Genomic DNA, 27,598 nt, shown 5'->3' with positions numbered 1-27,598 from the left:
TTGAAAGGTCATGCCTTAATAAAAGACAGGCAATTTCAGCAATTTCTGAACCATCTGCGGGCTAAAATATTCACCCAATCATCACACAAGTTGGCACACACATAACCGGGGTACACTGGATGTTACAGGTTGAAACCGGTCAAGGTCACTTGAAGGTCAAGGTATGTCAAATATGCGTTTTTGGTCATAACTCTGCGAAGGATCGAGCTAGAGCAACTGGGAGTGTTCTCAAAATCTCAGAAAAATTATTATCTATTTTATAATTCTACGCATTTGTATAGAAAAATATTAATAGTTTTTGAGATAATCACTAATTATAACAGTTCCTTTCTCTTTCAGTATATGCAGTTAAAATTCTAATTAGAATGAAAATTATTTCCATTTCTTCTTTTTCTGGTGATAAACAACACACTGATCTAAAGTTACAGAACTAACAGATACAGAACTCATGAAAAAAAACGTTTTTGTGACACGCTAGTAAACACAGACATTCTCATGTGTGACCAATATCACACAAATATTCATGGGCACTGTTCAGATACACACATTGCATTGTGGATATAACGATCATGTAATATGGGCTGGGCTCCTCATAAACTGCTTCTGTGGTGATGAACTGTCCCCACCGATGCCTCATGGGGGACCAGGTTGCTATGTCTGAATGTGCTTGTTGTCTTCTCTTTTAAGCAACAATAATCATAATAGCCTAATGATAACTTAACAGAATGCTGTAGTTGCGTGAAATAGATACTAAAATTCCAAGACTTTTCCAAAACTTTCATTGAATTTACAAAGCCAGGCCTGGAAAATGACTTTCAATATCCATGACTTTTCCAGGATTTCCATGATCGTGGGAACCCTGTGGACGGCTCCCTGCTCCTGGTGTAGACGGCTCCTCTGATGGTGCTTCTTTCTCAACTGGTTCGCCTGTATTCAGCCTCACATTTTACTATCTGTAGTTGTATCCATTTGTGAGTGTGTGTGCATGTTTGTGCATGTGTGTGTGTGTGTGTGTGTGTGTGTGTGTCTGGGTTGTTTGGATGTGTGGAGTCGGGCAGTTGTGGGGGTTGGGTAGGTGGGTGGGCAGAAGGAAATGTGGGATTGTTTTTAATCAGTGTAAAGGACTTTGTGTTACATTCTTGAATGAAAGTGCTTTAAAAATGAAGTTTGACTGATTGATTGATATATTACGCAAAAATGGACTCAGCTTTAAGCCATGTTTTAATGTACTAATGTCCCCTTTAAAACATACCTGAAGTTCTGGTTTGTTTCATTTACACGCTGTCATTTTTGAATAACCCTGCATTATTAGTCTGTCTACATCTCCAAATCTTAAAATACTCTGTTCCACATTGTGATGTCATGAAGTTGTCAAGTTAACAGCTACCTTTTACCTTTTGTCCAGTAAAGATTGGCAATTCCAGGGTTGAAATTATCCAGATTATTCTACTGAAGGTGTATGGGGTTTAAAAACGCAGTGGAGCATTTCCTGTATTACCACATGACATCACAAGGTGGAACACAGTGTTTTCAATCTGAGAGAAAAGCTCAGCCTAAATAAGCAAGATCTGTGTGTTGAACTTGTGTGAACGAAACAAAACACAACTCTGGGTATGTTTTGATGAGAAAAAAAACAACATAACATAGTAACATGGGCTTTTTAAGTGTTCTGAAATAACCTATAACCTTTGGACAGGAAGTGGCTCGGATGGTAGACTTGCAGCATTTAATAAGCAAAAATAAAATAATGTGGTGAGGACACATCCTCTTTTAACAGGTGCAGGCTGAGAACTGCACTTGTGTGGTAGGAAAGAGGAAGAAGAACTCGGCAGAAGGAAGTGCTGTCATGAAAAAAAACATGACTTTCACGTGCTGGGAATTTGACAAACAGATAACGTGTGGTTTAGCTTAACAGAAGTGAAGTAAAGCAAATGACACTTGCATAACTGCCCACTGTTGTGTTTTCGTATAAAAATGATGTAATATTATACACAGAACTGTCCAATAGATTAAAAAAAATAGGCTACACTAAAAATATAGTTTAAGGTGCAGCATAACATTTCTAGTGGAGGGTCTGCCACTTGCATGTCTCTATGGAAATATTATTGCTTTGTCTAGAATGTTCCATAGTATAGATTAAACCTATATCTACTGTATCACAAGGCAAGCAGGTTTCAACACTACATTACTGTTCAGGTTTGTGGAGAGTCACCCCTATTCATAGAAGGAATTATTGTATTTTTGCGGAAGAGAAACACCTGTAATGAATAAAGGCTATTTGGATGTTTAATGTTATACCATGGAACATTCCAGGGAACGCAATAACATCTCCATGGAAACAAGCACAGTGCATCTTTAAATATACTTTTTTATAATAATAATAATAATAATAATAATAATATTATTATTATTATTATTATTATTATTATTATTATTATTATTTATTATTATTATTATTATTCATGCTATTATTTTGTTGGCATCAATTTAAAGAGAACAACAACAACAACAAAAAATCTGACAATTAACATAAATCCATAATTTCTTCCATTATTTGCCTTGTCTTTGCTGCATGAACAAAAGGAACGGGAAGAAGATAAATCTTATAAACCCTGCTCCTTTCACAGATCAAAAAAGTGTAACATTTCTTTATTACTCAATCCCCAACCCAAAAACCAAACCAAGTCACCAATCAATGAGCCATATGCTTAGTACAATATCTCACTTAGGCTTTCATTAACTTTAAACATTTTCCTTAGTCACATCGTCCATCATTATTTTATCCTTCTACATTTTCTTTAATTTAGAAACACTAGTGCAACTTTTAAAATCATGATTTAACAAGTTCCATATCTTGACTCCATAAAAAGAGACATATTTCTGTCCCATATTAGCTAAGATTATAACAAAATACATTATTATTGTGATGGTTTGGGTCAACATTTGAAATCATGCTTATTTGAAACTACGGAGAGTAGCCTATACAGTCCAATGTTGATCAGATATATTGCCATTTATTAGTAATGTTATTTTGTAATTTGCTTTTTTTTTTTTTTTTTATTACACATTAAAGAGTCCGTATTCCGCTGACTCATCTATGTTATAATGTTGTTTCCTCATCAAAAACATACCTGGAGTTGTGGGTTGTTGTTTTTTTCATTTTACTTGTTTAACACACAATCCCTGCATATTTAGGTTCTTTCTCAAATATAAAACACTCTGTTCCACCTTGTGATGTCATGTGGTAATACAGGGAGAGCTCCACTGTGTTTTTAAACTCTCTATACATCTTCACTATCTTCATGTGGATGATTTTAGACCTGGAACTGCCAATCGCTACTGAACTAAAGGTTAAAGGTAGCTCGTAAGTTGAAAACTATCACTGCATGACATCACAAGGTGGAACAGAGCATTTTGAGCTTTGGTGATGTATAAACTAGTAAACCAGGATTACTAAAACACATGTAAATGAAACATAACACAACTCTGAGTATATTTACATTTGAAAATATTATTGCACTAATGATTTCAAGTGAATAATTCTAAATATTCTTTTTTTTTAAAAATTGTATTTTTGTTTCTCAAACTTTATTTATTTATTTATTTATTTTGTTATTTTTGTTTTTACAAGTTATGCTAGAGAGGCTAACAAGCTCCACTCCAGCGCTGGCCAAACTTTATATTACTATGGCATACTATATCTCCCTGCTCCTAACTTAAAGCAAATTCAGCGCGAGCATAATTACCCTCTAGGTTGGCTGTAACTCTCTATGTAATTATCTCCAAGTACACCCCATTACGGAGTGCTCTTCGGGCCAAAATTAGCGCGAGCACTACGAGATTTGTGATTAGCACTGGGCATTTTCACCTGGCCTTGAACGAGACCTCTAATTGAAAGCTGTGCCGAATCAATAGCCGCCCAGACAGAAGAAAGGATAGCCTGGGATTCTACGACGCTACGCCCCGAGAATGTACTGCAACTATTCGCTGACGGGGATAATTCGAGACATTTCTTTCGTCCATTTCCTGTAGATCTAATGAGAATGGGTTGGGTTAAAAATGTATATTATGTCAAGGTTTGTGGTTCTTGTCTCTAATTACTGGACCAGTTCACGTGAAAAGAAAACTGACACAAAGTTCAAAGCTCTATCTGTTAGCGCAAGTGAATTAAGGTTAGATTATCTTTTGTTATGAAACTATATCACCGTATTCAAACACACAAGAACAATTTTTGTCAATTGAAAGTAGAGATATTGTGCAAAATTAAGTGTCTTATTAGAAATTGTCACATTTTTATACAGCACTTTTCCACCTTAAAGGCACTCAAAGCCCTTTACAACAAGGAACCACTCACCCATTCACAAACACAATCATACACCAGTGTACGCAGACACTGGGTGTGGTGGGTGAGGTGGACATAACAACTGCATTCATCTGTGGGACCTGAAAGTAGAGGTCTTTGCGGGACAGAATTTTCAGTCCCACTCCCGCAAAGAATTGTAGTTTTCATTCTCTCACCTGGATCTGCGATATTTTGTCCCGCTCCCGCCCACAAATCCCATGTCCATGGGGACATTTGCTTAATTAAACTCTATCAAAAACAGAGAAGCAGAAAGGAATTATCTAAAATGTGCACGAGATTAGACCATAGGGATGTAACAATAACGGAAATATCAGGATATCGTACCATCAAAACTCTCACAATAATATCGTGGTCCATCACAATATATCGAATTGCAAGATTTTTCTCTTAAAAGTATTTTTAAAAAAAAGGGAACTTCATAGGCCATGAGAGTATACTACATAATAAAGTAACTGTTATTAAGCACTTTAAATCTTATTTCTTTGGAATATGGCAGTAATGAGAGTGGTCAAAGTATTTAAAAAGGAAAAAGCAGCATATGTAGAATTCTGTTAACCTGTCCAAAATATCACAATAATTATCGTACTGTGAGATTTGGATACCATTATATCCCTATTAGTAATCATTTATTATTAGTCTGTCTACTTCTCCAAAGCTCAAAATACTCATGAAGCGGTAGTTTTAGTTTTAGTTAACAACTCATTTTTAGTTTGAGAGAAGTCACCCTAAATATGCAGGGTTTGCGTGTTTAAAAATGTGCGAATGGAACAAAACACAACTCCAGGTATGTTTGTGATGAGGGAAAAAACATTATACCATTGATCAGAAAATAGCGTAATTTGCGGATTTTCTGTTTGGAAGTTAAGGTCATCCTATTTCAGTCAAAAATCTTAGCTTCCCTAGTTATTTAACCCTCGTGCACCGCTTTAAAAATAGTTACATTTGTGGTCCTTTGTGACAAAAATATACATCAAAAAAGAATACCACAATATTTTTATGCAGTACAGATTTTTGTCCAACAACTTTTTTACATCAATGTCTTAATTTACTTTTGCTCTAATTATACATACCAAATATAATATAATATTTTGAAATTTTAACCCTTTTGACAGCAAAAGCCTCAAATTTTTGTGCATGAAAAAATAAAGAGATTGATTATTTCTATATTTTTCAAATCATTTTAATTTAATGGCAAAAATCAAAAAAGAATACCACAATATTTTTATGTGGTACAGATTTGTGTTCAACATTTTTATATAATTGTCTTCATTTTCTTCAGCTCTAATCATACCAAATACAAACATCTTTCTACTGATATAATAAAAAATTCAAAATTACACTAAAACTAAACATTTTGAAGGGTTTTCAACAGGGAAGAATGAAAAAGAAATCAAAAAGTAAAAATACGCTGAGAAAGTTATGCCAGTAAACAAAGAATTTTTGAATGGAAGTCAATGGGACAAAAATGTACTGAAGGACCATGGGTGTGATTATTTTGATTATAGACCATTCAATTAATGTGATCTTGAAATAAAACACAAAAATACATCACAAAATACATCACAAAATACACAAACTGGCCAATTTTGGTGCTATATGGTGCAATATAGCCAAAGTTATGCAAAAAAAAAAAAGAAAACGTACAAAGATGAGATGATATGTACAAAAATGTACCTAGGGGTGTAGGAGGGTTAAGCTGCTGCAGTTCAGCTGAAATAGTATTACATTTCAGAATATTGTGAGTGAAGCCTATAGAATAGAATAACTTTCTATGAAACCTATTGTCTTGCCTGTTGCTTTTGTTACCAAATCGCTTCATCCTTTTAACCCTCGTTGTTAACTTCCTGAAACTACACAGCAGAGATGTTCAGTTATTAATTACCGAAAAACTAGAGAGCCCCACATATGGTAAAGGACAGTGTGGGGGAGGAAAAGACACCAGCAAAAATGTACACCTAGGGAGTATGCCATGACAGCTCTGACTGAACTGGGTCAGGAGTACTGGAAGGAAGCTCTGGTGTGTTTAGGTTTCCCCCCGAGGAACCTTTGAGAAACGGGGTTGTATCAGAGCAGCAGAGGTGAATGAGAGGGTTCCAGGGCGGGAAAAGGCTAATGAGAACATCCAGACGAGCACGCGCCGAGGTCTGACGGTTTCAGATAAAGGCATTAATCACAAATGAAAGGTTGTCGAATTTGAGCGAGATCTCCATAGCAACAATCTGAATCCATTTGAGTGTACATTAGCTTGACTGGGAGATTGTGCGTGAAGAATGGCTTGAGTTTAATGTTGGTTTAAAGGAATTGTCTTTTAACAATAGGTATTACAATCACAACTGACCCTCGGTTACCAGTGATTTAACCTGCACACTGAGGATACGTGCAGGTGCTGGCGTTTAGGTAGTGACGATTCAGATCAGAGAGAGTCTTTTTAGGTTTAAACCAACTGTATTTCAGCATTAAAGGGACAGTCCAGAATTTTGGACATAGGACCTCATTTCCTAGTGAGCCAGAGTGTTGGAGACGTGTGGAGACACTTTTTTAAATATTCCATCCAGTTCTTGTATTTGCAGAGGTCAGTGGTCTTGCCACTAAAAACAGTCTTACCCACTCCACAAAACACCCAAAGCAAATCTATTATTACACCAGACTGTCAATGTAAATGTGCGTGTTGGTAGAATAATGTTTGAAATAAAACTAACCTTGCATCACATGAATTGTCACATGTTGCAGGGACTATTTTCTCATATATCAGTCCGCCGCTGCCAAGCTTTCTATCAGGAAGTACAACTCGCTGCAGCTGCTCAGACATAAATCCTTCAAATGCAAAGTTGGTTTTACTTCTAAAATTATTCTATTGACAAAGACATACGCATCAACAGTTTGGTGTAATAATTGTTTTGCTTTGGTGCCTTGTGGAGTGGGTAAGAGTGGCAGGCTAACTATGGCCATTGACATGCACTAGCCTATCACCAGCGACCTCTGCAAATACAAGGACTGGATGGAATATTTTAAAAAGTGTCTCCACACGTGGCTCACTAGGAAATGAGGTCCTATGTCCAAAATTCCAGACTGTCCCTTTAAAACTGACAACCCTGTGTTTGAGTTGAACATATCTGCTTTGTATCTTGGGAAACAGCTTGATGTTTATGGCATTTAAAATCAACATCTTACACACAGTTCCTTTAACAGGTTTAAGTAGTATAAAGAAAACGTAGGAGTTTAAGTTGTTATTTAGAAGATTTCACAATGAAACTCTCATGAGAGCCATAATGGGACAATATTGTGGTGACGTTATGAAATGGACTTTTGCAATTGTCCAACCAAACCACAAGAGCAGATATTTTTACAGTGGAATTTTGAAATGTACTTTAACATTATGTTCTGCTTCGCTAGACTAAATACTGGACTGACTTTTCACTGATTGACCTTTTCATAACATATTTGGTTAAAGTGTTTTTCAGAAAATTATAATGAATGACATTAACATCCTTTTCCAGATTTGTCGAGCTTGCCAAAGTGAAACAATGCCACGTTTTGAAAAGATTTTGACACCAACAGAAAATGTGTCTTTTTTCATTTATTTTGCTTGATTTTACCATTTACCTTAAAGATGCGATGCATAACTTTTCTGGGCAAGAGTCGCTATGTATTTGTCTCATGGAGATGTTACAATTTTGCTCAGGATGTTCCACTTTATGGCATTAAAGTCTTCTATGATTCAATTGCGTCACTACAGGTGTTTTTATTGCTCGTAAATACCATGAAAAGCATGAATTTGAACTTTGAGTGGGCTTGCCTCTCCACAAATCTGACCTGTACATTGGCCTGGTGGTGTCTAGGGGTGCGCAAAAGTATTGAAATATTGATATATCGTATCGTTTAATGTGATTATACAGTATCGATATCATGGGCTGCTGTGTAGATACACCGCCAAGAGTATTTTTTGATATATTTTACTAAATTATTTTGTTACAGCGCTTCAGTTTTGTTGCTTGTTTAGAGGAAGGAAACTCATTTATGCAACAGATTTGACATATTCACTGTTTTCATTAAAATGGTGTGTTTCATATTCATTTTGCACAACAAGTGGTTTAACAAAGACTTTTAGTATCACAGCCATGATTTAGCCTTTATTTTTTATTGAACCATATTGAATCGATTTGAAATATATCATACTGAATCAAAAGTGCACTGTATTGAGATATGTATCGTACCGTGGCGTATGTATTAAGGTTTGTATCATATTGGCAATTTCTTAATGATACCCAGCCCTAGTGGTGTCACATATTTGTCTTCATCAAAATGTTCCTCAGTAAGGCATTAAACTTATCTATCTCCATAAAGACAAACAAATGGCGGGCCCTCTACCAGTGCACCTTTAAACTAAAACCTCAATACATTCAAAGATATTTCAGCATTTTTTTGTTGAATTTACATAATTTGGTGTGAATATTTTTATCAGGACACTCCACAAAGTATCAACATATTCATGGTCACAGTAGGTAAAATTAAAAACCCAAATTTACTGATGTCATTCAATGTATTTCCAAGCCCAAATTTCTAGTGTCCTTCAATTTAATGTCATTTCCCCAGAGCACATGTTTTTGTCATATCTCGTGCTCACCATGCCGTGCTTGAGGTCACCACTATCAGCACTATACTATGAGGCCATGCCGCTCAACTGACACTATCAGCTGGTTCTAGTTTTAGATAGGGGAAGTCATAGGAAAATGCATATCAGCACATCACTGTATCTATTTCAAGTGTCATGCAAAGATTTCATTTTGATTCCTGTTGACGCGTACATTTAAAGGACATGTATTATGCTAAAACGACTTTTAAACATGTTATATTTTTGTCCCCTCATCAAAAACATACCTGGAGCTCTATTTTGATTCATTCACGTTTGTTTTCTTTCTTAATCCAAAATCACCAGCTCCGAGCACATAAAAATGCTCTGTTTGCATTAGGGGTTTGTAGAAATATACAAATATCAATATATCGTGAAAATAAATTTGGTGATGAGTTTTGATTTTTGTGACCGCACTACAATTTTTCTGCTTATTTAGCGGAAAGAAAACTTATAACAGTGAGACATATTCCCTGTTTCTATGATTAAAATAGATGTATTTCATATGAACTTTGCACATGTAGTGGTTTAACAAAGAAATACTGTTGCGAGAATATATGTGGTTCTTAAAAAAAACACAATATATCAGAGTACTGTGTGAAATATATCAATTATCACATGTACCGCCATATCGTGATAATATCGTATCGTGAGTCATGTGTCGTGTATCGAATCGAGTCATGAGGGGCCCTGTGATTCCCAGCCCTAGTTTTCATATTGCCCAAATTGTTTCGTCAGAAGTAAGAGTCCAAACTTCCCATACACAGTTTTAAACCTTCTCCACTACTGATTATGTAGGCAAATAGTGTTCACAACTAAAGTAAGGCTCTATTAGCTTAAAATCTTATAATTTGTTTATTTTCTTATAGTTTATTCCCTTTGTTGACAGGAGAGGGAGTTCTAACGCCTAAATTCCTTATTGGAAACGGAGGAGTAGTTTATAAAGTATATTTCTCAAAAGCAGACATTGATTTTGAGTGAAAATTTGTGGGTAAAATTTTGTTTTGAGCATGTGGAGAGAGGGGTGGAACATGGGAGGGTTTTATTTCATTATTATTTGGCCTATTTTTGTGTTTGTGTTATTAAATATTAAAAGAAAAGAAAAAAGAAAGAAATGTGAAACACTTATCCCAGGTGATCAAAAGCATGTTTACAGGTGCATTGCGTAATTTTTCTAGTCCGTCAAATGTCTTCGTGGAGATTTTTTTGTCTAGAATGTTCCACAGTATGGCATTAAACCTGTCTATCTTCATGGGAGACCAAACTAGACCAAGTTACGGGTCAGATCTGTGGAGGCAACCCCGCTCACAGTCAGGATGCTTGTTTTTCTAGGTATTTTTGAGCTATAAAACCATCTGTGATTGAATAAATGTAAGACAGAGCTGATTAATGACACATTGTGGAACATTCCAGGCAAAGCAGCAACATATACACAGAAACAAGGAGGTGACAGACCCCGAACGGACCCCCAAGTTACACTGTGAACCTTTGAAAGAGAATTAAACCCACAAGAACGCAAAATATCTGTCATTTTAACGTGTATTTGTATTCAAAATTGTGTAAGTTGTATTCTGATTCAATAAACTATAGCTTTCCTGATGTATTGACCTAGTTATGAGAGAATGGATGCAGTATCATATATAGTTTCTGGCATGCACTGCGTTTTTGGAGGGCAGTATTTACGGTGCCTGCTGCGATGTTGGCACAGAACTGCACTTTCACACTACAACAGGGAAATGGAGGCAACTACCAACAGCTGCTCAGAAAATGCCCCATCTCAGCATCATGAGGCTTTTAATGCGTCCCTGCAAAAAACTGGGGCTCAGCCAGATATGTGGTGTGATTAAAACGGTACTAGCTGTGATTATATTCTGAGACAATATCCGGACCTCGCAATCTGCTTATTTTTAATTTTCCTAAACCTTGAACCTTGAAGTACTGTCAAATTTAAAAATGCCTTGTCATGAAGTGGTACTTTTCAACAGCAACATTTTTATCTTTTGTTCAGTGTAGATTGGCATTTCCAGGGCTGAAATTATCCAAATGATTCTAGTGAAGGTGTGTGGAGCACTTCCTGTATTGCCACATGACATCACAAGGTGTTTTCAGTTTTGAGAGAAAAACTCAGCCTAAATTTGCAGAGTTTATGTGTTCACAAAATTTAAACATAGATCGGAAAAGTTGTGTAATATGGGCCCTTTAAGGTTCTAAAATGTTCGCTCAATGTTTATTTTTAAGGGAAAGGCTTGACACTCAATTTCAATTTTCACAATGACTAATTTCTTTAATATTATTTCTGGTATAGGGCAGTTTTCCCACAACCCATTAGTAGGGACGTAACAATAACCAAAATATTGTGATATCTAGGGGTGTACAGAAATATCAAAATATCAATATATTGAATAGTTTAATGTAATGATGCAATAATGATATCGTGGGCTGCTGTATCGATACATATCAGTACAATTATTTTGATGCTGCGCTACAATTTTGTTACTTGTTGATTGAAAGGAAACTCTATTATGAGACACATTTGACATTTTCACTGTTTTGATGATTAAAATGGGTGTGTTTCATATGAACTTTTCCCAAAAAGTGGTTTAACAAAGACTTTTAGTGTCACAGCCATGATTTAGCTTTTTTTTTTTTTTTAAACCGTATAAAACCGATTTGAAATATATTGTATCAAATCAAAAGTGCACTGTATCAAGATTGTATCGTGGCCTATGTATCGAGGTATGCATCGTATTGGCAACTTCTTAATGATACCCAGCCAATAACAACATTGTGGACTGGCACAATATATCAAATGATAAGCTTCTACGCTTGAATGCATTGTTTTATTGCAGCAACAGCAAAAAAAATTGAGGAAACGTTATAGACCATGACCTTTTGTTTCATTTCACTGCAGAAAAACAAAGAAATAACTGTGATAAAGATCTATTTCTCTCTTAATTCTTTGGACTTTGTCATATAACATAGCCCCAGGTCAAGGCTTTTAAAAAGAAAAAAATTGCATCCCCACAATATTGCATTAAATATCATATCGCAAAATGAATATCATAATTGTATTGTATGATTTACATATCGTTACAGTTACATTGCTCACTGAACTCTACAACTATTCACAGTATAGTTAAGTATAGGTAATAAATATATCCAAATCTCTCGAACAATATTTTCTCGATATTGCATTTCACGGTACAATATTTATTGCAATATTTTGTTGAAAATAAGACAACTGTGAATAATACTTTTTCCTTTTAAAATGCCCTCACAAGCCCTTGGTTCTGTCATAATCCAAATAACTAACATTTAAAATTGCTTATAAAAAATATTTCTTCACGTATTCAGGACTGAAACAGAGCAAAGGATCATGGTCTATGTAGTTCTCTCTGCTTTTTTAGCTATTGCTGCAATGTAATTATTAATTTAAGCAAAGAGACTTGTAATTCAATATATTGTGATGGTGCAAGATATTATTGTGAGACTTTTGACGATACGATATCACAATAGTTCAGCTTTTGTTTCGTCCCTAAACTATCCTGTACTATTTTGAGAAGCAAGCAAGTAAGAATTTCAACGGCACTAGTTTTGGTATCGACTGTATCTAGGAATCTGTTTTTTTCCTGTCTGTGAGCTCTTACCTATACGCAATAAGGATTACCCAGTCCAAGATGGAAGATTTGTCAAGGCGGATATGTTTTTCATCCATGTACCTGTGTAGTAGCAGAACATCCTGGAAATATAGCCAGTATATGTCCTATGTGCATTCGCTTTTCTTACAGCGCCTATAACGCCTGGAACCATTTCATAACAGCTTTATAATCACATTTTTTCCATTCCATACCACCATTTTGTATACATCCTCACCCAAAACAACCATGCACACCACTCTCCTCTCATATCCAATAGAACTAGATATTAATTTGTTGTATTTGAAAACTCCAGCCCTCACAAAAACGTTTATATGGAGTTAATGACCCAGAATCGCCCATCTTCTTCCACATTTCTCCTGAAGTTGTCTTAGAGAGATAATAGAAGGATAAGGCCGCTGATAGTGGTTAAAGACACGGTACCTGATTTGTAAAAACATGAAAAACAGAAGTAGTTCATTTTAAACAGATTGCAGAGGTTCAAACTTTCTTCTCACTAATGTTATGCACTTTTCACAAGTCTCAGAAAGGGATCCACCGATATGATACTGGTGTTGGATAGCGGCGCCGATATTGAAAATTTTGGTGAGTCAGATATCGGCTTCCAAGATATCAATTCCAATTTTAGCCTAAAAATTGGTGTAATAAGACGATTTACTGGCCAATGTTGACCCTAAATGCCTCATAATAGTTATAAAACACATTAGGATATTTTTATTTTAAGGAAATTAATCATATTTTTTGTCTCTGGCCAAATAATGATGATGATGATTAAAGCTAAGGATCGACCGATATATCAGCCAATTTTATCAGTCGATATGGGCAGTTGGAGACATATCGGTTATTGGCATAAATCTTACCGATATGGGCTGATAATCCACGTGGGCATGTTATACCTCGTTAGAAAGTTTAGACTCTCTATATTATGCCCATTTAATCCAATTTACAGACAGATAAATGTCCTAATATATGGGACTGCATCAATATTTTTCTGCAGGGTAATTGTCTGTGTGCGTGATGCCGTACTCCCCCTGAATGCACCCCCAGACTCACGTCACACACATGTGCTTGTTTACACACACACAGCTGCTGTCAACATGCTGGATTATATTATATTTATGGAGAGTCGTTTTGAGTCAGGATTAAAAGAACACTTAACTTTGAAAACTTGTAATCTGAGAGGAGCCTGTATGAGCGGTGAGTGTTGCAAATGTGTCGGTTTTGACGTTACTTTTCATTCTTCCCATTGGTTAGCGATTAGCAGCTGTTGATATCGGTCGGGCCCTTAAAGCCAAAGTATCGACATCGGTATCGGAACGGAAACACCTGGATCGGTGCATCCCTACTCTAAGACAGAGATCAGTACGGAGTTTTGCAGTTCTGCAAGCATGTTAAGGCGCACTTCCTGATTCTTGGATGATAAAACGCATTCTAATTAGATGCAGACAGAACACAGCAGACTTATTTTGACCTCAAGAGCTGCTTATACAATATATCTGTACTGGGTCAAGACAGAATTTGACTCAAATACATGAGAAAAAAATCAGGTTCAGGCCCTTGAAAATAGACATTTTTCCTCCTTGCCGCTGGGTTTTACAGTGGATATCTGCTGAAAAGATTCCCGTGTAGGAGGATGAACTGTGAGGATTATGGAGCCAGAGCTAAAAAGATGTTGGCTGACCTGACACATTTTACAATCCCAGGATATCTTTGCAGCTAACCTTACATGTCAGCTCGTGCTAAGCCATCCTTGAACTTTGGCCTTCTTGAAAATACCATTATTTTGACCCAGTAGTGTGTATTGGATGGATCCAAATGTGTTTATTGTGAGAGAAAATTATATTTCAGCAATGGCATACTTAAAGGTGCTTTGTTTCTGGTGGAGGCTCCATCAAATGCTTTTCTCTGTGGGGATGTTATTGCTTTGTCTAGAATGTTTCAGATTGCACCTTTCTGTCTTCATGGAGACCAAACCAGAACAAGCTACAAGTCAAATCTGTGGAGAGGCAATCCCACACAGTCAGAATGCCTGTTTTTCAAGGTATTTTTGAGCTATAAAACTACATGTAATTTAATAGATGTAAGGTCGAGTTGTTAAATGTCATGCTGTGGAACATTCCAGGCAGAGGAGTGACATATCCAAAGAAACAAGTGGATGATGGACCCCCAACCAAAAAGCTGAGAAAAGTGACACAGTGCACCTTTAACCCAAGAGACACACTGAATGGATTAAGATTTATGTGTTTACTACTATGTCACTTTTCTGGTAGAAGTTATAATGTCAAGAAAACCATATATATTTACTCTGAGCTGGGTCGCCTTTCCGCAGATCTGACCTGTACCTTGTCATCTCCTTGTCTTCATGGATAAATATAACATTAATGCTGGTAGAGGGTCTGCAGCTTCCTTGTGTTTGGATGTTTTAACTTTCCTTAAAAATTTCCACTGTAGACATTAATGGTGCATTGTGTAACTTTTCTGGTGGAGGGTCCATCAAATGCTTTTCTCCATGGAGATGTGATTACTCTGTCTGGAATGTTTCAGAGTATGGCATTAAACCTATCTATCTTCATGGAAACCAAACCAGCTATAAAACCACCTGTAATTCAATCAATGTAAGGCAGATGTATTTAATGTCATACTGTGGAACATTCCAAACAAAGCAATGACATATCCATAGAAACAAGAAGGTGACTGGCCCGCAACCAAAAACTCACAAAGTCATTCTAAAACACAATTAAGATTGAGGTGTTTTAAAGGTGCACTGTCACTTTTCTGGTAGAGGTTACGCCACATGCTTGTTACCATGGAGATGCCTGGAAAGTGTTATGGTATTGCAATAAACGTGTCTTCCATTCATTAAATTATTAGTTTGGTCAATATTGAAATCACAATTATTCAAACAATAATTTTTTTTTTAGTTACACGATGCATTTATTCAGCAATTCTCTCTCCAAAAAAACAAAAAAAATCTAAACACTGCTACTGATAATTTACGCAAAACGAAAATAAATATACGCTAAAAATAAGTACTTTAGAGCAGTTTTGCGATGTATAAAATAAAACATAAAATGAATAAAATATACTTTGAACATGAAATATGGCATAGAAAAACAGAAATGTATCAAAAAAATATATATATATCTCCATGGAGACGAGCAGACTGTGTTACCAACCAAGTTACAGGTAAGATTTGTGGAAAAGCGAGCCCCCTCACAGCAAGAATGCATGTTTTTAGATGTATTTTTAACACTTGTAATTGGATCAAAGATATGTTTCAAATGTCATCTAAAAGTTACACAATGCAGCTTTAAATATTTAATAATTCCAACCACTGAATTTGGAATTTTGTAGGAAAATGTCATATTATATTTTCTCACTAATTACTATTCCAAGATGTTTTCTAATACAATTTCTATTTGTTCATGATTTCATGGTTATTATTACATCCCAACGTTCCAGATCACATTTCATTTCGGTCAGTTTTATTTGACAAATTTCCATAACAGAATTCTGCACCACGATGTTGACGACCTGTAATTCCGTAGCCTTTACTACCACAGCTGTTGGAGGCATAAGAGAGAAAGACATTATCTGACCGACTGCTGTGTAAAGCCTGCTCTTTTAATGGAACTTACCACCGAGTCCACATACGCTCATACACATTGCAACATACAAAACAAATGAATGAAATGATGTGAGGATTTAAGAGATTAGCACAAATTAAATGAAGCTAATATCCTGCTGTTTGCCGTTGAAGGCCTGAGGGGACTTGTGTTTTGTGTTAGAAGATTGGCGGCTTTAAAACGTACATATTCTCATTCTATCCGTCCAGATGTCTTCATTTTGAAACATGTTTTTTCTCCAATATGCGTGTTAGGAAATAGGATGTCACCATTTAAAAGGTTTCTATTACAATATTTTCTGATCTGTAATGTTGTTTAATCATCACAAACAGACCTGGAGTTGTGTTTTGTTTCATTCACACTAGGGCTGAACGATCTATCATTTTGGACCAATCTGAGAGCGTCAAAGCCATGTTTTCTTTTTTTGCAGTGCTCATAAAGCCCAATTTTAAGGGCGAAGTTTAGTTCTGAGTCAACTAAGCGCACACTGCCGCTGTCGCCTTGTCGCCGCCGTTTTTGATTTATGGGTCTAAGTCGAGGTCTATGCACCGCAAAGTAATTCACTGCCACAATGCTAGGAGGCCAAGATGTAAACCTGGCGTTCATGTAAAATTTAACATGAACCATCTCCAACGTGATAGAAGCACAGAACAGACTCACCATCGGCAGCACATCCTCTGTCACAGAAAGAACACAAATATTCTACTGAGTTGTGTCCTTTTTAAGTATGACTGCATCAGCAGCACAAGGAGTGAGATGCGTTGATAGCTTTATGCAAATTAGCCATGTGGTTTTAAGTTTCATTTCTATAAAATGTAAACAAATGTGCATCCAGCTTCAAATTGTTGGTGCAGGACTCTGGTATGATGTAAGTTTCTGTGATGTGCACGAAAACTTGATTTGAACAAAATTGTGGATGAAATCGAAATCTCAATATCTGCCAGAAAAATTGCAATTAAATGTTTTCTTAAAAATCGTTCAGCCCCATTTCACACATGTTTAACACACAAATAATGCATATTTAGGCTCAGTTCTCACAAACACAAAATACTCTGTTCCTCCTGGTGATGTCATGTGGTAATAAAAGTAGTGCTCCACTGTGTTTTTAAACTCAATACACCTTCATTGTGATCATGTGAATAATTTCAGACCTGGAATTGCTCTCTACTGAACAAAAGCTAAAATTGCATCACAATATATCAGCAGAATCGACATTAGGAAGCTGATATCCAATTTTGTCAATATCGGTGCTAATTAAGGCTGTGCAATTAATAAAATTTTAATCACGATTTCGATTTGTGTGTCGAATGATCTCCAAACTCATTAAATCGAGTTGAAATGTATTTGGAGATTTTTTCAATATATAAATAAGTGTAAATATAGAGATTGTAGAACAGCTGGATATATAGTTTATTTTGGATACATTTATGTTTTTCTATGCCTTATTTCATGTTCAAAGTATATTTTATTCATTTTATGTTTTATACATCGCAAAACTGCTCTAAGGTACATATTTGTAGCCTATATTCATTATCAGTTTGAAAGTTTTGCGTAAATTATCATTAACAAAGTATTTTTTAGAGAGAGAAATGCTGAATAAATGCATCGTGTAACTAAAAAATAATAATTTGAATAATTGTGATAATGATTTTTTCCATAATTGAGCAGCTGATATCCAATACCAGTATCAGATCAGTGCAGTTATAGTTTGGAGAAGAGTTTTTTTGTGTTAAATGGTATAAATGTAATTTATTTTTATTTTGTTTAAAAATATATATATACAATTTAATTCAAAATCATATACTTTTGATTTGTTTCTAAATTATTGGTATTAGTAATATTAGTAAGTATTTATTATAGATTTATTCATAATTTTGTATTAATTTTTTATTCTGCTATATCAACCTCCAGTTCTTACCTGAAGTTGTGTTATTTTTAGACTAATAATACGATGACGTCACTTTGTTATTAATACCAAAATTAGTCTGCCTTGTGCTTGGCTTCCCATTGTCGACTGGAGCCAGACTATATTATCCGGCACAGCTTCATCTGCATTCCTCTTGTCTAATCGGCTCACACACAACAGACCCCGGTGGGCTTCTAATGAGATGGTGACTCTTCCTCCTCTTCCTCCTCTTCCTCCTCCTCTCTCTCTGTGCAGTGACGGTGGGGGGGGAAGGGCAGGGGCGGAGGGGGCGGAGGGGGAGGAGGGGTACCCCGCGAGTCTATCAGAGAGTTAATTATGGTCTGTTCCTCACCGGGCGTGTGGGAGACGTCAGGGAGGTGACAGCAGTTAAACATTGGGTGAGCCTTTAAAGCGCTGAGGAGGAGGTGATGGTAATGGTAGTAAGTTTGGTGTGGTCTAGACTGGGAGAAGTCAATAGAGCAAAGAGTCACGCTGCAAATAGAGGAGCGGGTAGACATTGTGTAATACTTTGGGTTACTACATACCAGTTGTGAGGGATATATCTCTCTATCTCTCTCTATATAGCTTTGTTTGTGATTTATTGATACAGGAATGCTTGTCTACCATGAAGAAGCTCCACAGTATGGCGTGTTAAACTTATCTGTGTCCATGGACAAACAGCAGTATTAGGTGAAGTGACAGGTCAGATCTGTGGAGAGGCAACCCTGCTCGCAGAATTAATGTTTTGCAAGGTATTTAAGAGCAATAAAAATAACGATGCATGATTGCAGGATTGGGTATCAGTTCCATTATACTGTTTCAGCCAATATCATGGTTGTACGTTTAAAAGGCTGCGCTCCTGGTTTAGTCCCGGTTTAGTCCTGGTTCAGTCCTGGTTTAGTCCTGGTTTAGTCCTGGTTTAGACTTGGTTTAGTCTTGGTTTAGACCTGGTTTAATCCTGGTTTAGACCTGGTTTAATCCTGGTTTAGACCTGGTTTAATCTTGGTTAAGCCCTGGTTTAGACCTGATTAAGTCCTGGTTTAGACCTGGTTTAGACCTGTTTAAGTACTGGTTTAGACCTGTTTAAGTCCTGGGTTAGACCTGGTTTAGACATGGTTAAGTCCTGGTTTAGACCTGTTTAATTCCTGGTTTAGTCCTGGTTTAGACCTGTTTAATTCCTGGTTTAGTCCTGGTTTAGACCCGGTTAAGCCCTGGTTTAGACCTGTTTATGTCCTCATTTAGACCTGGTTTAGACCAGGTTAAGTCTTGGTTTAGACCTGGTTTAGTCCTGTTAAGTCCTGGCTAAGTCCTGGACTATTTTGCTGTCGGACTAATGGGCTGACCCCAATTTATCACGGGCACGGGCGGGTAACGGGTGGAATGTTAACGGGTCTGGGTGGGTGCAGATTTAACTTTGATATAATCACAGGTTAACGGGCAGGTGCGGTCCTGTACTGAGCGGGAGTGGGCAGGTGAGGGTGTGGGTCTCGAAAAATGTACCCATGCAGGGCTCTGACCCAGAATGCCTCATAATGTTGAACTTTAATGCATACAAATTTGTTCAGTAGTTACTTGCAAGATAAACAACAATTACATAACACAATTGGATTCAGTAATTCAGTGTTTTGAGGGGAACATTTTCATTCCATTCATTCCTTTCCATTTTTAGTCCTACGCTGATATTGGTCAACATTGTGTATCGGTAGATCGATATCAGAACTAAAAAAGCTTTATCTGTGCATCTAAGGTTACGTTCAGAGTGCAGGGCTTATTCAGATTTTTTTGTGAAATCCAATTTTTTTGCGAGGTCATTCACATTTCCAGTTAAATGTGATTTGTACGTGATCTCCAAAACGCTCCAAAAGTGTCCCGCATGCGCACTGGAGGACACGATGACGTCACATGCAGCGAGTGTGCTCAGTGTTTATGGAAGTTGCCTAAGCGCTGGGCTTGTCTCCCAAAATACGGTCCAGTTCTTCGTAAACTGAACAGGTTACACATTCACGGCCGCTTTGCTTGTTTGAGTCTTTAGTCTCCGTGTATTTGGCTCACAGGCTCTTTATTTTTTGCTGACATTGGAGCCTGGACTGGACATTTCTTTGGCAAACATTTCAAAAACTGCTCAATTCTGATAAGATCCCTCCAATTTGGTCTGAATAAAGCGATCCCCCCAAATATTAATTTACTCGCTAACCTCGCTTTCCCTCCGTTGACTAGACTCTGAGCCGTGACGTGTAGGTGGGATGAATGTGACCTGACCGTTCAGACTGAAGTCGCATGTGTATCAGTTTTAGGACCACATATCCAAGTGGCCTGGGTCGCATTTAAAAAAATCTGATCTGTGTCGTTCAGACTGTCATTAAAAGATCAGATACAGGTCACATAGGGGCAGAAAAATCAGATTTGGGTCACTTCAGGCTGCAGTCTGAATGAAGCCTAATTAAACACCTTTAACTGAATAAAAGCCTGAAAGATAGATTTAATGCCAAACTCTGAAACATTCCAGGCCGAGCAATAACATCTCCATGGAGACCAGCCAGCGATTGTATGTTTAAACTTTTTATGATGAATGAAACCACAAGATGAAGCAAGACCATTGTTTATATCATCTCTGAAAGGAATGCTGGCAAACCTGCAATTTGCCAACTCCTTATGCGCGAAGATGACTATTACCCGGCGCCTTGATATCCGATAGCAAGTAAACGCATCACAGTAATGATCTCCAGTACTAACCCTTTCAGATCTGTGACAGCCAAGGATTTGTCAATGGTTCCCGGCGTAAGTCATCACCATCAAAATTAAATTGAAAACCACTTTTGGAGCTCTTTTTCTCAGTCGAAGCAGTACCTCCCTAAGTGCACCGCAGCTCTACCGACATTTGTTTTCATTTTGCTTGTCCACGTGGCTACTGTTCATCGATAATATGGAGCAATGGTGTGGAGAGACTTAGAGGCTGAAGTGAATTGCGATGTTATCTCAAAAGTGGTTCTTGTTGTTTTATTATAGTGATTCCGTAATGTTGATATCATAGAGTAGATAGAAAATACTTACTAGTACAACACTTCATTGGCTTCATGTCTTTCGTAGCGTACTGTTTCACACATCACCCTGCGGAAAAAAAACAGAAAACAAGTTAGAAAGATGGTGCAAATATAAACTATTTTGGATTTTTTTAAAGCTTTTTACAAATTTCAGGTTCTCCAATGTTGTCCTACATTACAAAAAATGTATTCTTGTGAGCTTTAAGTCATGTTTTAATGTTGTTACCTCGTCAAAAACAGACCTGAAGTTGTGTTTTGTTTCATTCCTGTTTGAGTAATTCTTTATTATTAGTCTGTCTACATCTCCAAACTTAAAAACACTCCATTCCACCTTGTGATGTCATGAAGCAATAGTTTTCAAGTTAACAGCTATTGTACCTTTTACCTTTTGTTTAGTAGAGATTGGCAATTCCAGGGCTGAAATTATAGACTTAAAGACACTAAAACAATCACCATACCATTGTTGCACTGTCTTCCTATTACCTCTTGTATAAAGCTGATTTTATATTTTATACCTCTTTCTAGTTTATGTTTACTTGTACATTGTACATCTTTTTGCTACTTATTAAGAATTTATTATTACCATTTCTATTTTTGCTCATTGTTGTTATATTTACTGTGATGTGTGAGCTACTGTGTCCAAATTATTTCCCTTCTGGATCAATAAAGTTTGTCTAGGTCTAAGTCTAAATCTAAATCAGACATGTCAATCTCAGGCCTAGGAGCCAAATTTGGCCTGTGATATAATTATATTTGGCCCACGAGATCATATCAAATACGTATTAGAGCTGGCCCACCAGCTACAGAAACATTATTTATTTAAAGTGTTGTTATTTTTTTATATTATGCTTGTTCTGGTTTCAACGTTTAAGTAAAACTATTATTAAACATTTATTTTAATAAGCAAAGGTTTAACATTACATATCTCAAAAGAAGAGAAAACATGCAGATGTTGTTGAAATTTTTCAAGAAATATTTAGTTTGGCCCATGATTTAGTCCCAGTTTTTAATTTTGGCCCTCTGTGAATTTGAGTTTGACACCCCTGATCTAAATGATTCAAATGATTCAAATAATGGTGTATGGAGTTGTTTAAAAACAATGTGGAACACTTCCTGTATTACCACATGACATCACAAAGTGGACTGTTTTCCGTTTGAGAGAAGAACTCAACCTAAATATGCAGGATTAGTGTGTTAAATATAAGTGAAACAAAACAAAACTCCAGATATGTTTTTAATGAGGATACAACATTACATCATAGAAGAGCCAGTTAAATTTGAACTTGGAGAAAAAACAAACAAAAAAAACACTATTAATGCTGTATGTTATGGTTAAAATGAACTTAGTACAGTTTAATATTTCATTTGTGCGTGTGATGCCCAGGGATGTATTGCAGTACAATGTCGGGTTTGTGAGTGGGGTCAGAGTCAGATCCACAGCAGCAGATGATAGTTCTCTGTCTCGCTCCAGGCCACAAGAACATGATTTATACAGAGCTCCAATGGATGAGCAGGGCACTGTGTCTTCTAACAGTGACCTGTGGCTATAATGAATTATACCGAGAGCCAACCGCAAAATTCATCATGTAGCAGAAATAAAACGCTAAAAAATGACATTCAAGCCAATTCAAATTATCTAAGCTCTTGACCAAATGTGTTTCTTTATTTTTATTTAGTTTTCAGTAGTTCACTAAATTATTCACTTGGTTTTAAATGGTAAATGTTTTTTTATATTGCGCTTTTCCACCTTCAAGGCACTCAAAGTGCTTTACATCAAGGAACCACTCACCCATTCACACACAGATTCATACACCAGTGTACACAGACACTGGGGGCAACATACTGTATGTTAAATGTCTTGCCCAAGGACACAATGACAGCATTCATCTGTGGAAGCTGGAATCACACTGGAAGCCTGTGAGTCAGTGGATCCGACCCCTGAATGATGTGATGTTTATATCATTAGGATACCCTTCGGATCAGTGGATAAACTCTCTACCAAATCCCAGCAGAGAGAGAAAAGCACTTCTATGGAGACAAGCAGCTAATGCCGGACGTACACTGTGCAATATTTTCGATCGTTTCACTCAGTCCCCGCCAAAACTGTACGACCAAATTGCAGGGTTTAAAAGTTCACAGCTTCAACAGTACGAAACCCTCACGGGAGGAGACTGGATTTCAAACATGTTTGATATTCTTGCGACCTACGACTGCCGATCGGTAGCTGGTTGTGAAGTATTAATCGGTTCTCAATACGCCATGTACAACACGAAGCACGAAACACGATTAAATGAAAACTTGGCCTGATCGCAAAAACAGTCACAACTGAAAAATCTGCTCAAAAAGGGGCAAAAAACATACAGTGTACACTTGGCTTAATGTAGTCTACCTTTAAACATACATATACACACATATACACATATACACACACACATATATATATATATATATATTTTTTTTTTTTCTTTCTTTTCCATTTTGTTGTAACTATTCGTCATTGTGTCTAATTAAGTAAAGAGTAAGAAAACTGCTCTGTTAAAGAAGGCATTATGCTTGTGTCTACTATATAGTTATAATCTTTAACACCCGTGGATCCTTCAACTACATTTTGGAATTTAAATGCAATGTTGATCTAAAATGAAGATCAATATTGCACTGAATTCTGGCAGACGACCCCTGTTTACCCCTTCATGGTAAAAACGGGGGTAAATGAGAAGGCTAAATAACTAAAAGCTCTAAAAAGATAGTGCAAAATAGTTCACACATGATCTTTCTAAAAACTGCAGTCCGCCATTGCTAAAACCTTTTGCTTTTGACTAGTACTGAACCTCTCTACGGTGTGTCACGCTTTCCTGGTGTGACTGAAGTGTTCCCTCTGCAGAGCTGTAGTAAACAGTAGCAGACCCAAACACGGACGCAGCTTAAAAAAACAGCCATGGGCGAGCAACCACCAACTGCCCTCAACTGCAAAACATCACACTGGTAAAAAAAAAAAAAAAAAAAAAAAGTGAAAAAGTCGTACTGAAAAACAACATTTCTGACAAAGTCGGGGGAACAAAGCAGGATTCTGTTCAGTACGTACATTAGGGCTGTGCAAAAATATCGAAATATTAATATATCGTACTGTTTAATGTGATGATACTACTTATCGATAAATCGCCAAGAGTATTTTTTGGTATGTTTTACTTAATTATTTTGTTACAGTGCTACAGTTTTGTTGCTTGTTTAGTGGAAGGAAACTTGTTTATGCAACACTGTTTTGAGAATTAAAATGTTTGTGTTTTATATGAACTTTGCACAAGAAGTGGCTTGAAAAAAAACTTTTAGTATAACAGCCATGATTTAGCCATTATTTTTACTGAACCATATCAAATCGATTTGAAATATATCGTATCGAATCGTAAACTCACTGTATCAAGAATTGTATCTTATCGTGGCCTATGTATCAAGGTATGTATCATATCGTATCGCCAAATTCTTAATGATACACAGCCCTAATGGACATTGTAAACAACTCCAGGAGTGTTAAAATTCGAGAGACAACTGAAATATGATAAACTAATACAAGAATCTCAAACATTTCACAACATTACTATTTTTATTATGATTTTTTTTTTTTTTACACTGAATCTATGTAACTATTTTTTGCATTTGAATCATATGATTTTTTATTTATTTTTTCCACAGTAAATCATGTAAAAATATTAACTGAATTTAAATACGATGTTTTAAAATTCATTGCATAAAAAATAAATATTTAAAAATTCAGTTTAGCAATTTGGTAATAAAGTAAATTTAAGATTTGGTAATAAAAACACATAATAATCATAGTATAGGTCAAAATTACAACAGGATTTGTCTATAAAAACAGGATATTCCGTGGACATTCAAATATCTAAATAATGCAAACTTTACAATTTGATAATTGCACCAACTCAAATTGCGATTTCGATAATGATATATATTTTGAGTTGCTTTCAACAAAGAACCTCATCCTTAGTGGCTTGTCTAAGTGGCTGTTTTAATTGGTGGGGAGCAAAACTGGCGGCAGAAGGTGATTGGTCGATGAGAGCTTGGGGACATTCCAATGGCTCTAAAGCGGGAGGAGGGAGGGGGCGAACTTCGGCGGGGTCACCCAGTGGAATGTTCCAGTTTTCGGGTCACGTCCTGCCGCATTTCCCTCCCACCCGAACGGAGTAATCCACATGTAGGCACATGAGGCGATGCATGGTGGGAAAAGACTGTAGGCATGGGTCATTTGGAAAAGTAAAAAAACAAAAAAAATAAAAAATTGGGTGTGGTGACAGAGGAGCAAAAAAAAGGCCAGATGGTGGAGCTGCGAAGGCGGGTGGGTGCGGTACTGAGTGGAGATTTGGGAGCTGCGCCTAAAGCTCGTCTGGATCGTAAAGCATGTTCCAATAGGAAACTGTTATGTAACCATCACTACTAAGAAACCCAATGAAAAAAAGTACAGTCTCTGGATGTTGTTGTTATTGTAGTGAATTGGAAGAGTGGTTATGGATGTAATGGCTATAAAGGTCTAGAGCTGGTTCTGATTTTAGATTTTAAAATACGGTATCGGAGGCACATTTTCATGCGCAAAAAAACAAATCCTTGTTTTTGTACTTCTTCTCAAACATGTTAAAGGGCTCATTTTACGATATTTTGGGATCTGTGTTTAATGTTTCCTCGTCAAAAACATTCCTGGAGTTGTGTTTTGTTTCATTTACACATGTTTAAACCCTGTATATTTAAGCTGAGATTTTCTCTCAAATGGAAAAAAAACAGCAAAAAGTAGCTGTTAACTTGAAAACTACCAATTCATGACATCATAAGGTGGAATTTGGAGCTTTGGAGAAGTAGACAGACTAATAATTAGGGCCAGATATCGTTAAGAAGTTGCCGATACGATACATACCTCGATACATAGGCCTCAATACGACATGCTTTTTGATACAGTGAGCTTTCAATTCAACACGATATGATACGATACAACATATTTCACATCGGTTCGATACGGTTCAGTGAAAAACAAAGGCTAAATCACAGCTCAGATACTAAAAGTTGTGCAGAGTTGAAAGGAAAAACACCCATTTTACTCAAAACTGTGAAAATGTCAACACAACTGCAGCTCTTACACAAATTAATTTAGTAAAATACACCTAAAATGTCTCTTGGCGATATATCGATACAGTAGACCACGATATCGATACTGTACCCGCACATTAAACGATATGATGTACAGAATGTGAATGAAACAAAACACAACTCCAGGTATGTTTTTGATAACGTAACAACACTTTGCTTTATAAATTCGTACACTGAAGAGGTCTAGGCACCGCAATTTCAAAAATACTGCACTCAATTAAAATTAATTAGCTTGTCTTTTATTGTAACTGTAAGGTCAGCACATTTTAATTAGGATAGCTACTTGTGTCCATAGAGATGTTATTGCTTGGCCTGGAATGTTCTGCAGTAATTTATCTCCATGGGCATAAGCGGGCAGTGGCACTAGGCCATGATAGAGGTCAGATCTGTGGAGAGGCGTGTCCGCTCAAAGTAAGAAAGCATTTATTTTTAGCGGAGAAAAGCAAGAGGCATATACACAAGAAAATAGAGCTAAAAGAAATTCACAATATTTATAATAGTGACTTAGGGTAATAAAATATACTGCAATAGGACTGGGTATCATTCAGAAGCTCCTGATACGATACATACCTCGATACATACGCCACGATACGATACATATCTCAATACAGTGAGCTTTCGATTCGATTCGATGCGATACGATGATATATTTCAAATCGATTCAATACAGTTCAATAAAAAATAAAGGCTAAATCATGGCTGCGATACTAAAAGTCTTCGTTAATCCATTTCTTGTGGAAAGTTAATATCAAACACACAATTTTCATCTTCAAAACAGTAAAAATTTCAAATGTGTCGCACAAACGAGTTTTTTGCCTCTACAAAAGCAACAAAACTGTGGTGCTGTAACAAAATAATTTAGTAAAATATACCAAAAAATACTCTTGGTATATCGTATGGTATATAGGGAGATACATCGATACAGCAACCCACGATATCGATATGGCATTAACACATTAAACAATGTAATATATCAATATTTCAATATTTTTGCACCCCCCTACTGTGCAAGATGCTATAAAAATTGCATAGAAATCACACAACATCCCATTTTGACATGTTCCATCCAGGTCTACAGGTCTTTACAATATCTGCAACCTACTTAGGTGTGTCAAAAGTATAGAAAATCAAACATTAATCAATATTAAAAGTATCCTGAAACTAGATACTCATTTGAGCAAATATTGTTACTAAAAAGTCACACTCACAGGACAGAAGTGAACCTTTA

At 36.5% G+C, this 27,598-nt stretch overlaps 1 protein-coding gene across 2 annotated transcripts in view; it reads right to left on the bottom strand.

Annotated features, from left to right (window-relative positions):
* rapgef2b (Rap guanine nucleotide exchange factor 2b) overlaps positions 1 to 27,598 on the bottom strand; it is a 259,059-nt gene that overhangs the window by 155,754 nt on the left and 75,707 nt on the right. For both annotated transcript variants that reach the window (XM_055159097.1, XM_055159098.1), the window contains exon 3: positions 21,233 to 21,289. In XM_055159097.1, the coding sequence (XP_055015072.1) occupies positions 21,233 to 21,289 (57 nt within the window). The remainder of the gene's footprint in view (positions 1 to 21,232; positions 21,290 to 27,598) is intronic.

The sequence above is a fragment of the Boleophthalmus pectinirostris genome, unplaced genomic scaffold (genome assembly GCF_026225935.1).
Source record: "Boleophthalmus pectinirostris isolate CB_2022bp ecotype Guang Dong unplaced genomic scaffold, ASM2622593v1 HiC_scaffold_23, whole genome shotgun sequence".
Taxonomy (NCBI): Eukaryota; Metazoa; Chordata; class Actinopteri; order Gobiiformes; family Gobiidae; genus Boleophthalmus; species Boleophthalmus pectinirostris.
The sequence above is the reverse complement of the archived record's forward strand: the minus strand, read 5'-3'. Positions and strand labels throughout refer to the sequence as shown.